A 15,923-nucleotide genomic window follows, 5' to 3' on the forward strand; every position below is an offset into this window, starting at 1 on the left:
TATGGTAGTTGGTTGCAGGCCGAGCGAAATAATCTCTGGCTTCGGGCCGAGAAACATGGAGCTGGCATTGGGCCGGGATATATTATTATTGGATACCACTATTTAGCCCACTATATTATAGATATGTTTTATGAAAGGTTTTATGACATGCTAAGGTTTCGGAAACCTATTACATATTATGCTATTGATGTTTTCATAAAACTTTGAGGGTTAGTATGTTGATAACTGTTTCAGTATTTTATATATATATATATATATATATATATATATATCAACTTGGTCTACTCATGTTTGTTTTGCCCCCCCTTAGGACTTAGAATTGAGGTGTACAATCCTGACGTTAAGGCACTTCCGTTTCGGCATTTTCGAGTCCTCTCGGTGTAGGACCTATTCTCTTATTCATTAAATTTTATATTATTTTCTTTTTAGTGTTCTAGATTAGTTGTATGCTTTGAACATGTTCCTCATTTGCATAATCATTGTATTTTAATTCATAACTTTTATTCATATTCGTTGTTCTCATGCATTCTAATATGGCTTCGTCACCTTCGGGTGTAGGCCAGCACGTGCCTACCCTGGTGTTCGGGGAATATCAGAGTCGGATGTGTCATAAACAATATAGACTCCTGATATCGTTAGGAATTTCCTTTAAATTGCAGCCACCAAGACGTAATTTTATTAATGCATGCATGCCCATTAACGAAGGAGGTAACTTCAAAGACCTACTATAAATATAGAAATTGAATATTCCTCTTTCATTCAATACAATGAATAATTACAACAATGTTTATTATATATACTTGTGGGCTTTCTTACAGATTACACTAATGCCCTTAACCAAACTAATAATATACAAAACTCTCTAACAAACTATAACTAACTCTTAACAACAATTTTGATAACTAAACTTTAGCTTCTTTAGGAAATACCTTAACTGGAAACTCTAATCACATCATGAAGAAGAATCGAAGTGAATTACCTGAAGAAGACATTGTCAATGTTTCACGAAACTTTTCTACTCACGTGAGACCTTATATTCTTATGGTGGTAGAACCCTTTATCGTAGAATGGTATCTCTTAGTGAGCAGGGAGTTCCTCCATATATAGTGCCAATGGCAGCCAACTTCCATCCATTATGGAAAGGTGGTTTATGTCCCGTTGCACTAAATCCCGATAAACATGAAGTAGTGGAGTTGTGCTATTGTGGGGGAGGTGGTTATATCCAGTATTCAGAATGTGTTACCACAATAATAGTACATTAGCTTATTCACGTATTCAAACTCTTATAAAATTGTATTATCGACATATATATTTACAACTTCTCCATTATCACAACTAGTTAAGTCCAAATAGGTTTTTTACAAGACCACCTCAAGTTACGCAAAGAGAAGTACTCGAGCTTCTCCAGTTGTAAGGTGGAAGATGGTACTTTTGTTATGGCCGTCTCATCTGCAAGAAGTGTTCTCAAGGATGCCATTTCTCCCAAGTCCTCAGACAAGATTTGGAATCTTGAACATCCTATAAGAACAAGAATTTCAGTAGTTTTCAACTTGTAGAAACTTCTCGGGAGATCGTTAAGCATTTTGCAGCTTTCCAAATTTACCAAAGCAAGACTCTTCAGATCTCCAATCGATTCGTGAACATTACACAATCTCTTACAATCATTGAGTATCAATTTAACAGGCTGGGAGCCTGGGAGTTGCTGCTCAAGTCTTTTCTGCTCTTCTCCTTTTGGAACTCCATTCTTGTTCGCCTGTGTTACTCAGTTAAACGTCAATCTTTTGGAAGGTCTATGAATTGTGTCGTCATCATAATCATCATCATAATCACCATAACCATCATCATCAGAATTAGAATCATCATCGTCATATATAATCACCACAATAATCATCATCATCAGAAGCAAAATCATCATCATCATAATTGAAAGATAATTTGTAGATGGCCTCATCATAAGGGATTGAACCCTTAAGAAAAAATGAAGATTCGAAGCTAATAAGTTTGTCAGATACTAGACGTACCCCTGTTTTCGTCACCCTGATGAGCTCAGTCTCACTGTGTTGTACTTGGATTTGTACAATAACATGGACATAGTCGCCGCCCTCCAAATTGAAGATGACGTTTGGTACATGTCCCATCCAAAGGTAATCTTTAAAGCGAACAGGTGTGTAGAAATCGATTATAGAGGCAAAAATGCAAGTGCACTTGGTATGGTTAATAACAAAAATGTAATTTCCCAAAAAAGGGTTCAACTCGTAATGACGAGAACCGATGCACACAGCCAACGCTTTTAAATTACAACCGATTTCCTAAGGCACTTGAAAATAGACTTGGTCACCATTGTTGTTGACATGATCGAACCAAGTCGGAATATGCTTTCTTAGAAGAGAAATATATCCACAACCAGTCCATCCCTGTAGATGTTCAACAGGATTTGTATAAGTAATCTGTGTGTGTGTGTGAGAGAGAGAGAGAGAGAGAGAACGAGCTTGTAGTGTGCTATCCTTGAGTAGGAATTTAGTGATTCTGTTGTGTGCTCGCATGCCAAGTATCATGCCCGTGTTTAACATGCTATCCAAGCCCCGAAACTCAATGAGCTTGGGGCAACCATCTAGAGACAACACTTCTGGCCTTCCCGGTAAGTTTGGCATTCTTTCTAGTGCAGTGCAGATGTTCATCGATAGGTAACCCAAATTTGGTGGTAAATCATCAGTGATTTCAACCAGGTTGCTGCAAAAATCCAAGCTTAGTGTTTGAAGCTTGGAGAGGCCATTGAAGCTTGGAAGGCTATGGAAACCATTGCGGTCCAGATTTACCTCTTCTAAAGAAGATAGATTCCTGATATCGCTAGGAATTTCCTTTAAATTGCAGCCACTAAGATGTAATTTTCTTAATGCGTACATGCCCATTAACAAAGGAGGTAACTTCAAAGACCACCTCAAGTTACACAGAGATAAGTACTCGAGCTTCTCCAGTCGTACGATGGAAGATGGTATTTTTAGTATGGCCGTCTCATCTGCAAGAAGTGTTCTCAAGGATGCCATTTCTCCCAAATCCTCAGACAAGATTTGGAATCTTGAACATCCTATAAGAACAAGAATTTCAATAGTTTTTAACTTATAGAAACTTCTCGGGAGGTCATTAAGCATTTCGCAGCCTTCCAAATTTACCAAAGCAAGACTCTTCAGATCTCCAATCGATTCGTGAACATTACACAATCTCTTACAACCTTTGAGTATCAATTTCTCAAGATTTGGGAGTTTTGAGAAGTCTGGCGATCGTGTTAGGTCATGGGAATGGCTGAGATTTAGAATCTTCAACTTGTTAAGCAACTATTAGACAAAACCAAATTGAAAATCAAAATCAAAATCCAAAAAGAATATAAAGAGAGCATGATGTTATGCAAAATACCAGAAGGAAAAAAATTATTAATTTGGTTGAGGTTACATAGTACTTACCCCGGAATCCTCACAAAGAACTTGTTTGAGGTTGCCATATCGCATGTCGATCGCAACTATATTTGGTTGACACAAGTCTTTTGGTATGAACTCTAGAGAGAATCCACGCCAGCACAACCATTTTAATTTTTTGGAAAGATATTGATATCCTCCTGTGAGCTGAACGTACTTGAGTTGGAGCAATCTGAGTCTCTTCATATTTGTAAATGCCTCAGTACTGAAAGTAGCCTCTTCATCAAGACTCGGCAAATTCAAAGCCAGTCCTTCAATTTCTTCAGTTCCCTGCTAAATAAGTGAAGGTTTTGCATGCAAAAAAGTTCGATTACTTACGTATATATGCTTCTCTTCTATATTTCTATTACTTACACATTTGACATAAAGTTTGATTGGTAAAGTACTTACAGATTTGTCTATTAATAAATCTTTTACGTCTTCAGGATACCAGAGTTTACTCCGTTTTCCAGGATACTTAGGATTTTCTGCACGCACGATTTCTCTTCCCATGTCCCGAAGCAAATCATGCATCATCAGCTTGTTTTTTCTATTAACAGTTACAAGGCATCGTTCAAGGAGGACCTTGATTCCTGCCGTTGCGGAAAAGCCACAACCATCCAAGATATACATGACATCATTCTTGTCCATTCCAATGAAGAAACAAGATATATCGCAGAATATCTCCCTCTCATAATCATCATTTAGTCCATCGTAGCTTATTTTTAGCTGTTCCTGAATTTTACCAAGAGGAATTTTTTTCAATTTATCCAATGTACTTTTCCATTCTCCTATGCTTCCTTTGAACAGGGTAGAGCCTAAAACTTGAAGAGCTAATGACAGTCCTCCACAGTAATCGACAACTTCTCTTGCGAGGTTCAGATATTTTCTAGGACAACAACTACTTCTGATAGCATGCCAACTAAAAAGCTCAAGAGCTTCTTCTCATTCCATTCCTTGTGACCGATATATCAAATCAACTACAAATTCATTTAACACATGTTCATTTCTTGTTGTTATGATAATTCTGCTCCCCAGACCAAAAGAGTGGCGATTTACAACTAATTCGTCTAGTTGCTTCACATCATCTACATCATCCAAGATGACAAGTACTCTTAAGCATCGAAATCTTTTCCCTACCAAGGCGGTCCCTTTGGCAATACTGCTTACTTTTTGTCTTAGTTTGCAAGATATCAGAAAGAAGTTGGTTTTGCAAGTTAACTAGGTTCTTTCCCCTCATGTTTTCAAGGAAACTCTTACCTTCAAACTTGTCACAAAATTGGTTATAAATGGCTTTAGCAATTGTTGTTTTACCTATTCCACCCATACCTGAAATTCCAATCATGCGAACACCATCCGAATCTCCGACACCTAAATAATTACTAGTATCTTTAACTCGAGATTCTATTCCTACTTGGTATTTCACTACATTTAAGTATGTGTTGTTCAGCTTCGTACTGACTTCATTAGTAATCATCCCGATAAACTTTGCTTCATTCCTGGCATTAGTCAAGTTGAGAAGGAAAACTAAGATTGTTATACAACTACAAGACTAAATAATAAAACTAAAGCATATTATTAATCACGAGTACCATGGATTTTCAAGGCAAAATATATGTTAACTAATTTAAGCTGCGCTCACGAAGTTTGGCTGAATCAAATCTTTCATTGCCCTTAATTTTGTTGAACTTCTCAAACATTCATAATTAAAGAGGCCAAATATTGAAAAACAGTACATAATAGTACATGATGGTGAATAAATTATGTAAAATAAAATGAAAGAGAAATTAGTAAGTACCTGTCCAAAGTGTTATTGAGAACCCAGCCAGACAAATTCGAAGCTTCAGTAAGAGCAGTCATCCACCTTCCTGCCTTCTTTTCATCTGTATGTTTCAGAAACGATTGTGCAAAACTACCAGTCTGTTTCCTGACATGCAAAGGATCAACGTCATAGAATATCGGCAAAACTAATTGCCCCAGCGTTGTTTTACACTCCATGATCTTAACCAGCTCCTCGAGGCACCAGCTGGAGTCCGCGTACCGTCTTGAGAAGACAATGATAGAGATCCTAGAACCCTGAATTACCCGCACAAGTTCGGTAGTTATATCTTCTCCTCTTCTTAGTTCTTCGTCGTCAATAAAGGCGTTGATTCCAGCCTTTGTTAATGCTTCATGGAGGTGGCCCGTGAAGTTTTTACGTGTGTCTTCACCTCTGAAGCTTATGAACACTTCGTAGGGTGAACCTTTCAAGAAGGAGAAAGATGAGGAGGAGGACAAGGAGGCGGAGGATGATGAAGAGGAGGCTTCATCGGGGACTGAGATGTTCATTTGGCGAAAGACAAGGCCGATGGAGAAGAGGATGAAGACGAGGACAGCAAAGTGGTAGGACTCTAAGCAACCACATACCAGCACCATGATTGACAGCGCCACTAATTTCCGCCAGTTATCCATTTCTTTGATTTTCTTTAGGATAATTGAAATGGATATATAACACACAGCTAGCTCGTCCGAAGGTTGTTTGGTGAATGGCGATTTTAACAATAAAGTTCGATTTTAACAATATGGATTTTAACATTTACAAACCGACATTTGTGGAAGTTTCCTTCTACATTTGATCTCACGGCAAGACTTGTTGATGGATGACCCGTTGACCCATGCTCTTTATTAATTTTAAAAAAGAATTATAGAAAAAAAACTAAATATAAACAAAAGCAAAAATACCCAACTGATAATGTTTTATAAATTTAGTATTTTGTATGATGATGTTGGAAGGATTGAAGGCACCAAGGATGGTGATGTTTGCACAGAAATATAGAAGGGAATATCGGTTAAAAGAGCTGCTGTGAGCTGCTCCTAGACAGATATATAGGTGTGTGTGTAAATTAAGAAGAAAGAAAGAGTGAAAAATTAACTAATATTGTAGCTAACAGAATAGACATGATCACCTGGTGCCGTATACCTGATTGTCGCGAGGGTCTTGGTTCGTGCTGTAGATGCCCCTACGCCCAAGATTTTGGAAATGCCAAAATCAGATACATGCGCAACCATATCTTCATCAAGAAGAACATTGCTTGGCTTTATGTCACAATGAACGATCGGCATTGAATAACCATGATGCAGATACTCCAACGCTAATGCAACATCCACAGTTACGTTGAGTCTTTGCAGCATGTCCAAAAAACAGTTGTGAGAGTGCAACCATTTCTCGAGGCTTCCGTTAGGCATGTATTCGAGTATCAAAGCTTTGAAATCAAAACTGGAACACTGATTTTGATGAGATTTCTGTGGCGGACATTTCGCAGTGTTTTACATTCAGTATCAAAAGTCTTGGAAGCTGCTTCTGCTCTGTGTCCCTGTTGAATACCTTGATAGCCACGTTCTCATTGAAAAGTATTGCTTTGTATACATAACTGAAGCCTCCTCCGCCTAGCAAGTTGCTCTCATCGAAAAAATTCCTGGCAAGCAGAAGTTTGTGGTAGGAATCCCTTTTGGCGCTGGTAAAGGGGATGATGCATCCTCTGGATTTAGTACTTTGCTTTGCCTTCCTATGATATTTTTTTCCTTACAAGTACACAAACTAGTAGCAGCATTATTGACACAGTTGTTGGCAGTACAATCTTCAATACACGCAACTGACCTCTCCTTGCTTTCGCAGGTTTTCTAGTGCAGGCTGGGACATTCAATCTAGCAGTGCCATATAGTGCTTTGTTAATCATAAAAGATTCAGCTGCAAAGTTGGACCCCTTTTTGGAATTTCTCCTTCCATACTCTCAGGTTCGTTCATCAGCTAGATTTGCTAACAGGGCAGCTGCCAAGGATGATGCATTGAATGAGTTACGAGCAAAACGTTTGAAGAAGCAATACCCTGAGGCTTACCGCAAGTTGAAAGATGCTTCTGGAGGAGGAAGTTCAAGCTATCAAAATTTCTCACACCTGAATACAGTGGGTTGGAGTAGCTCTAGTCAGAGTGACAGTGATAGTAGGTCTCGCAGTGAAGATGAAGGATCATCAGGGGATGACGCAATGATTGACAGTGACGATGAAAGGTCAGAGGGACTAACGTTTGATGATATAATGGAGATTACCATTCGAAGGTCAAACTTGCAAAGTGGTTTATGAATCCGTTCTTTGAAGAGTTAATTGTGTGTTGCTTTGTGAGGGTTGGAATTGGGAGGTCAAAATCTGGGCCTATCTACAGGCTCTGCATGGTCTGGAATGTTGATGCGTCAGATCCTGATCGACAGTACGAACTAGAGAACAAAACCACACATAAGTATCTAAATGTTGTTTGGGGCAATGAGAACTCTGCTGCAGGTGGCAGATGGCTATGATTTCCGACTGCGCGCCGCTGGAGGAGGAGTTTAAACAGTGGGTTAGAGAGGTGGAGAGAAGTGGTGGCCAGTTGCCAAGCAAAGAGGATGTGTTGGAAAAGGATGATGCCATAAAAAAAAGAACTCATTTGTCAACTCAGCCGTAACCGTGAAGCAGATGATACAGGAGAAAAAGTCTGTTTCGTCAAGGCCATTAAACATTGCGCTTGAGAAGAACCGGTTGAGGAGGGAGTTAGAAGTTGCAAAAAGTAAGCAAGATGATGCAGAGGTGGAGAGGATTCAGGCAAGATTGCAGCAATTAGCAAGCCGACAATCACAGGGGAAAGATAGCATGGCTATTAGGCTTGCTGAGATGAACAGAAAAAACAGGGTTGCAAAAAGAATTAAAACCTAAGAATATAGGTTTGAAAGCGGGGGGAGGCCAATTATGATCCTTTTTCAAGAAGATGGACTAGGTCAAGGAATTATTGTGTCAAAGACCGGTGAACAAAAAGGAGAGGCAGACGCAATTGCCGAGGCTGATGAAGCCTTGGCAGATATAGAAAGTAACGGAACAGCAGTGGTGGGAGCAGTATGGGCATGTATGGCAGCTACTGCGGCAGCTCTGGAAGCTGCAGCTGGTGCGGGGAAGCTGATTGATAAGAGTGCTACTCTTGATTTTGGAATAGATTCAAATCTAAGGCACAATTTTGAGCTGCCAATGTCAATGGCCGCTCTTCAAAAGTTTGGCGTGCCACAAGGAGCTCAGGAAGGGTTCCTGGCAAGAAAACAGCGAATAGAAGCAACAGTTGGGTGTCGAGTCCCAAAGAATGACGGGCAGAGGCATACACTGACACTTACAGTTAGCGACTACAAGAGAATAAGAGGGCTTCTCTGAAAAGCGCTAGAGCCGAATAACAGCCACATAGGCAATGATAGAGTCAGCATGAGGTCATTGGTTGTCTTTGATCTCAACAACTTCAAAATCCCCCATGTATATTTGCTTGTATATTGTATTTGACTCCTATAAACAGTTAAGACAAACTAAATTACAACTTCCTCCTCCTACTTCTATTTTCTTCTATTATATTTGTCATCCTATTCTCTCTTGTATGAATACTTTAGTTGAAAAAGTCTCGGTAGTCGTCAACATTACTTCACAATATTCTACATCCATCCTCGACAAACCTCTACAAATAACAATAGATGTTGACATATGTTGACATAACTTTAGGCATATGTTAATAAGGATTGGCAAATGCCTACTAGGTACTAGACGAAATGGCCCTATAAAGCTTTTTTGATTGATATTATGACCCCATTGTGTAAAAATCCTGGTTACGCCACTACACAGAGGCGATATAGACATTATCTTCACCAACAAACTGAAAAGGTGGTGCTGGTCTTCAAAAGTAAAAGCTTTAGGGCTTGTTTAGATGTGTTTTTGAAATGGCTGAAAGCGCTTTTACAGAAAATATTTTTGGGTTTCAAAATACTTTATGTGCTTTCTGCAAGAAGCACTAATTATGTGTTTTTCCATGAAGCATTTAAGTGCTTTTCCAGGATTTACTTGCATCAAAAGCGCTTTCAGTTATTTTAAAAGGACATCTAAAGCGCTTCCAGGATTTATTTTCATCAAAAGCGCTTTCAGTTATTTTAAAAACACATCCAAATGAGTTCTTATATTACTTGGAAGTTAAAGCTATAATTACACTTGCTTCGAGCAGTAAGTGTGATGGCATATTGAGGTCTTTATAACGAGCATTGATTCCTAATTTTGAATAAAAACATTGGCGTGTTTTATTTGTTTAAAGAGAAATCACAAAATGCAGCTTGTGGGACTTGATATGTAGAACCTTAATAAGATCACTGTTGTTTCAATAATAAGTCATAAGTTTATACAATTTCTTTTCGTCATTTTCTGGATGGATGAATTCGGTATGTTTTCTCGAGCGCTGCCGAGCAAAATTGAAACTCAGCATTGTTTTTGTTGATACAAGCGATATTTGCTCGTTCATTGTTGGCATGTCTCAAGTACAAAAAGTATAAATTAAAAACAAAATGTTAAACGACCACTCACAGTCCCTAAATAACAACAATGAGAGACTTAAGAAGACATATCTCAAGCGTTAAACGACCACTCCCAGTCCCCAAATGCTCGCTCATTGAAGACATATCTCAAGTATTTCTTTTTTAAATTGCTTTTCCAAAACTTAAAAATGCATTGATGATAGAAATTAACCACCACCGCAACAGTTGAAAATAAAAAGGTATTAACCACACTGAGTGAATGCATTTTTAAAGAAATAATATAACCACACTAGGTGAAAGCTGATCCGTCTCTGTACACGTATCAAACCTCAATCTCTAATGGTCTATGATAAATGATCGTCAGCGTCGTCCTTGTCGTCATCATCATCATGATCGGCATGATCATCATCATCGTCATCGTCATGATCGGCATGATCGTCGTCATTGTCATGATCGGCATGATCAAGATCATCATCATACAATTTGTTGATGGCCTCATCATAAGAGATGGAACCGTAATGAATAGACGAAAAGCTGAAGTTAATACGTTTGTCAGATACTAGACGTACCCCTGTTTTCTCCACCCTGATGAACCCAGTCTCAATGTCTCGGGCTTGTACAATAACATGGACGGAGTCGCCGCCCTCCAATTTGAAGTCGTCGTTTGAGAAATGTCCCATCCAAAGGTATTCTTCCAAGCGAGCAGGCGGATAGAAATCGGATACATCGGCATGAATGCAAGTGCACTTGGTATGATTGATAACAGAAATGGAATATGTCAAAGGAGAGTTCAACTTATAAGGACGACAAGAGAAGCACACAGCCAACGCTTTTAACTTATAACCGATTTCATGAGGCACTTGAAAATAGACTCGGTCACCCTTCTTGTTGACAATATTGAACCAAGTCGGAATATGATTTGCTCGAAGATAAATATATCCAGTACCAGTCCATCCCTATAGCATGTTCAACAAGATTTACATAAGGTATATGACATTGAGAGAGAGAGAGAGAGAGAGAGAGAGAGAGAACCTGTAGTGTGCTATCCTTGAATAGGAATTCAGTGATTCTGTTGTGCGCTCGCATGCCAAGTGTCATACCCGTGTTTAACGCCCTGTCCAAGCCCTGAAACTCAATGAGATTGGAGGAACCATCTAGAGCCACAACTCTCGGCCATCCTGATAAATTTGCCATTCTTTCTAGTGCTGTGCAGTCATTCATACTCAAAAGACTCAAATTTGGTGGTAAATCATCAGTGATTTCAACCAGGTCTTCGCAACCATTCAGGCTTAGTCTTTGAAGCCTGGAGAGGCTACTGAAGCTTGGAAGGCTATGGAAACCATTGCGGTCCAGAAGTAATGATACCAAAGAAGATAGACTCCTGATATCGTTAGGAATTTCCTTTAAATTGCCGCCACTAAGATCTAATTCTCTTAATGCGTGCATGCCCATTAACGAAGGAGGTAACTTCAAAGACGACCTCATGTTACGCAGAGATAAGGACTGAAGCTTCCCCAGTCGTGCGATGGAAGATGGTACTTCTGTTATGGCCGTCTCATCTGCAACAAGAGTTGTCAAGGATGACATTTTTCCTAAGTCCTCAGACAAGTTTTTGAATTCTGAACAACCTTTAAGAACAACAAATTTAGCAGATTCCAACTTATAAAAAGTATTGGGGAGATTCTTAAGCATTTTGCAGCCTTCCAAATTTACCAAAAATAGACTCTTCAGATCTCCAATCGATTCGTGAACATTACACAATCTCTTACAACCTTTGAGTATCAATTTCTCAAGATTTGGGAGTTTTGAAAAGTCCGGTGATCGTGTTAGGTCATGGGAATGGCTGAGATTTAGAATCTTCAACTTGTCAAGCAACTGTTAGACAAAACCAAATTAAAAATCAAAATCAAAAACCAAAAAGAAGATAAAGAGAGCATGATGTTTTGCACGGTACCAGAAGTAAAAAAAAAAATATTAATTTGGTTGAGGTTACTTAGTACTTACCCCGGATTCCTCACAAAGAACTTGTCTGAGGCTACTATATCTTATGTCAATAGCAACTATATTTGGTTGACACATGTCTTTTGGTATGAACTTTAGAGGGAATCCACGCCAGCACAACCATTTTAATTTTTTGGAAAGACAATGATATTCTCCTGTGAGCTGAATGTACTTGAGTTGGAGCAATCTGAGTCTCTTCATATTTGTAAATGCCTCAGTGCTGAAACTAGTCTCTTCATCATGACTCGGCAAATTCAAAGACAGTCCTTCAATTTCTTCAGTTCCCTGCTAACCAAAAACAGGCTCTAATAATGAGAAGGTTTTGCATGCAAAAAAGTTCGATTGCTTACGTACACATATATGCTTCTCTTCTATTCCTTACGCATTTAACATAAAGTTCAATTGGTAAAGTACTTACAGAATTGTCTATCAATAAAGCTTTTACATCCTCAGGACGCCACAACCTACTCCGTTTTTCAGGATACTTGGGATTTTCTGCACGCACGATTTCTCTGCCCATGTCCCGAAGCAAATCGTGCATCATTAACAGTTACAAGGCACCGTCCATGGAGGACCTCGATTCCTGCCGTTGCAGAAAAGCCACAACCATCCAAGATTTGCATGACATCATTCTTGTCCATCCCAATAAAGAAACAAGATATATCGCGGAATATCTCCCTCTCGTAATCATCTAGCCCGTCATAGCTTATTTTCAGCTGTTCATGAATTCTTCCAGGAGGAATTTTTTCCAGTTTATCCAATGTACTTTTCCACTCTCCTATGCTTCTTTTGAACAGGGTCGAACCTAAAACTTGAAGAGCCAATGGCAGTCCTCCACAGTAATCGACAACTTTTCTTGCGAGCTTGAGATATCCACTCGGACAATACTTACTTCCGAAAGCATGCAAACTTAGGAGCTCAAGAGCTTCTTCTTGTTCCATTCCTTTCGCCGGATATATCTCATCAACTTCAAATTCTTGTAGCATATGTTTGTTTCTTGTTGTGATGATAATTCTGCTCCCTAGGCCAAAAGAGCGGCAATTTCCAGCTAATTCGCGTAGCTGCTTCACATCGTCTACATCATCAAATATGACAAGTACCTTTAAGCGTCGAAATCTTTCCCTTACCAAGGCGGTCCCTGCAGCGACACTGCTTACCTTTGTCTTGGTCATTTGCAAGATATCTGAAAGAAGTTGTTTTTGCAATTTTTCTACTGCCTTTTCCCTCACTTTTTCAAGGAAACTTTTACATTCAAACTTGTCATAATATTCGTTATAAACAGCTTTGGCAATCGTTGTTTTTCCTATTCCACCCATGCCTGAAATTCCAATCACGCGAACACCATCTGAATCTCCAATGCCTAAATATTTACTAATATCTAACACTCGAGAATCTATTCCGACTTGGTAGGGCGCTACGTCTAAATATGTGTTGTTCAGTTTGACAAGGACTTTACTAGTAATATGTTCGATCAAATTTGCTTCATTCCTGGCATTAGTCGAGTTTAGAAGCAAAACGAAGATTGTTATACAACTACAAGACTAAAATGAACTAATACACAAAATTATTTATCATGACTAGAGATTTTTATTTAAGACAATTTTTCTTTTGAGATGTTTTGTTTAAATTTAGCAAACATCAAGTAAAATTTAAATTTAAATAAGAAACACAAACAAACAGAACCCAGCATCCCCTTCCTACCGCAGCCATTCGCCGGCGGCTTCCCTGCTGTGATTAGTGTAGCCTTAACAGTTTAGCTTTATTGTATGAATTTATTAAGAGAGGTTTAAGAATTCACAGTTGTATGTATAAACATGGTCTGAAGAAGGGAAAGGTTTTCCTTTATTTTATTTTATGTTCCACAGATTCGGAGGGGCTTTTTAACTTTAATCCTTGAAAAAAATTGAAATTTTATAAAAACCTAGTGTTAAACTACATATTGATTATAGTCCATTGATATGTTCTTAATTCAAATTAATTATTGTGTATTTTATTCAACGTATCCCATTAAATATTTGATTTTATTAATATACACATTTTAATTTATTTTTTTATCGAAAAAAGTTTTTTAATTTATTAATTTTATTTAGCATTTTTTAAACTTAAAAGACTCAGTTAATGTACCTAAAATATATGTACTGAAATGTATGAACCGAATTGTATACATTAAAATGTATTATATTAAATTAATGCACTTAAATGTGTGTAACGAAATGTATGCACAAAAATGTATTATATTAAATTAACGTACCGACATGTTTGTACCGAAATATATATACTAAAATGCATGCACAGAGATGTATTATATTAAATTTAATATACCTGATCAAGATATATTGCATAACAAAAATTAGTTTATTTAAATTTTTACAACAAAATATATTATGATGAAGGAAATGAAAATAATAATTAAAACTTTAAATATAATTAATAAATGAGGTGATTAATATCAAGGACTAAAATTAAATTTTAACCGTACCCATGATTCCCGGCAACCCAGCCAGCCAAATTTGCAGCATGAGTAAGAGCAGCTCTCCACCTCGCTACATTCTTTTTATCTGTATGTTTCAGAAACGATTGCGCAAAAGGACCTTTCTGTTTCCTGACATCCGAAGGATCAACTTGATAGAATATCGGCAAAACTAATTGCCCCAGCGTTGTTTTACACTCCATGATCTTAACCAGCTCCTCGAGGCACCAGCTAGAGTCCGCGTACCGTATTGAGAAGACGATGAGAGAGATCTTAGAACCTTGGATTGCCCGCACTAGGTGGGTAGTTATATTTTCTCCTCTTGTTAGTTCTTCGTCGTCAATAAAGGCGTGGACTCCGGCATTTGTCAATGCTTTATAGAGGTGGCTTGTGAAGCTTTTACGTGTGTCTTCGCCTCTGAAGCTTATGAACACATCGTAGAGCGAACCCTTCGACGAGGAGGACAAGGAGGTGGAGGATGATGAAGAGGAGGCTTCATCGGGGACCGAGATGGAAGACGAGGAGGACGAGGTGGTGGAGGATGATGAAGAGGAGGCTTCATCGGGGACCGAGATGTTCATTTGGCGAAAGACAAGGCCGATAGAGAAGAGGAGGAAGACGAGGACAGCAAAGTGGTAGGACTCTAAGCAACCACATACCAGCACCATGATTGACAGCGTCACTAATTTCAGCCAGTTATCCATTTCTTTGATTTTTTTTCTACTCCAATTGACCACGTGAGGGAAGGAAATCTCAGAATTAGCGCCGCCGCAACCCCAATTGAACCTACGATCACATGCTCTCTAGCATTTCGTTGGAATGCAAACGGATCGTCTCTCTGCTGCAGAGGGCCGGCATTTCCAACTTGATTGGGGTTCAGGGTGCAGTTAATATCCAAGGAGAGGACCAGAAGAAACTTGATGTTGTCTCCAATGGATGTTCTCTCTCTCTCGGTGGTCTCTGTGGCTCCAAGTAGCAGCGGCTGCAAAAAGTTCAAACGAAAAAGAGGAGGAAGGGGGCACGGTTAGAGGGCTAGGGTTTTGGAAACAGAGAAAAATATGCAAAAGTAAAGGAGGAAACCCTTGGGCCTTGGGCTGCTGCAAACATGCCGCTGGGCCCAAATGTGTCTGGTTGTTGAAATTAAAAATCAAAGGGAGGGTCACAGCCACAACGTAACAAGGAGAGCAATTTAGAATGAAGCAATAACCCTATGTTTGGATAAGAAAAATGAACTTGAAATTTTGACAAAAGTTATAATTTATAAATTGATATGCACTAATTTCTTATTTAAATTTATAAACATAGAAATTTAGAATTTTCGCGTTGAAAAAAACTTGGAATTTGGGATCTCAATTTCCAAGTTTAAATTCCATGTAAATATGTGTCATTTCTAAATTTTCATGAGCGAAAGTTTATAAATAATAAATTTCGTATTTAAATTTCATTGTTCTTTTAAGTTAACCAAACAATAAAACTCACAAATCTTGAGATGACCAAATAACTCTCGAGAGATGACCATATAATTTTTAACACTATTCCGTTGCCATGCGTAACCCATTATCCAAATGACAAAGCCATTGTATCTTTGAGAATCCATTTTCTTATCCCCTAAAAAACGTTTTCTTCAATTTTTATTTTTTATTTTTATTTATTTTTATGCAT

At 38.4% G+C, this 15,923-nt stretch overlaps 1 protein-coding gene and 4 pseudogenes across 3 annotated transcripts; 1 reads left to right on the forward strand and 4 right to left on the reverse strand.

The window, feature by feature from the left end:
* Positions 1-1,235: 1,235 nt before the first annotated feature.
* LOC137728559 (disease resistance protein Roq1-like) lies at positions 1,236-6,651 on the reverse strand (annotated as a pseudogene). Its single transcript, XR_015952304.1, has 4 exons — positions 5,248-6,651; positions 3,861-4,948; positions 3,459-3,740; positions 1,236-3,332 (listed from the first exon to the last, which is right to left on the reverse strand). The product of XR_015952304.1 is annotated as a disease resistance protein Roq1-like (transcript).
* A 440-nt stretch (positions 6,652-7,091) lies between these two features.
* Positions 7,092-8,675, forward strand: LOC148693877 (protein RTF1 homolog pseudogene; annotated as a pseudogene).
* A 1,258-nt stretch (positions 8,676-9,933) lies between these two features.
* On the reverse strand, positions 9,934-14,404 carry LOC148693878 (TMV resistance protein N-like). Of its 2 annotated transcripts, XM_088677794.1 has the most exons (5): positions 14,271-14,404; positions 12,210-13,279; positions 11,795-12,076; positions 10,823-11,665; positions 9,934-10,746 (listed from the first exon to the last, which is right to left on the reverse strand). In XM_088677794.1, the coding sequence occupies exons 2-5, from the start codon at positions 12,333-12,335 to the stop codon at positions 10,135-10,137; spliced, it is 1,863 nt and encodes a 620-aa protein (XP_088533920.1). In that variant the 5' UTR covers positions 12,336-13,279; positions 14,271-14,404; the 3' UTR covers positions 9,934-10,134. The 2 variants fall into 2 exon arrangements, with proteins under 2 accessions (XP_088533920.1, XP_088533919.1); XM_088677793.1 differs by lacking the exons at positions 12,210-13,279; positions 14,271-14,404.
* Positions 12,342-13,107, reverse strand: LOC148693879 (disease resistance protein RUN1 pseudogene; annotated as a pseudogene).
* Positions 14,128-14,965, reverse strand: LOC148693880 (toll/interleukin-1 receptor-like protein pseudogene; annotated as a pseudogene).
* Positions 14,966-15,923: the final 958 nt, after the last annotated feature.

Source organism: Pyrus communis, chromosome 10 (assembly GCF_041283825.1).
Source record: "Pyrus communis isolate YQ-2024b chromosome 10, ASM4128382v1, whole genome shotgun sequence".
Classification (NCBI taxonomy): domain Eukaryota; kingdom Viridiplantae; phylum Streptophyta; class Magnoliopsida; order Rosales; family Rosaceae; genus Pyrus; species Pyrus communis.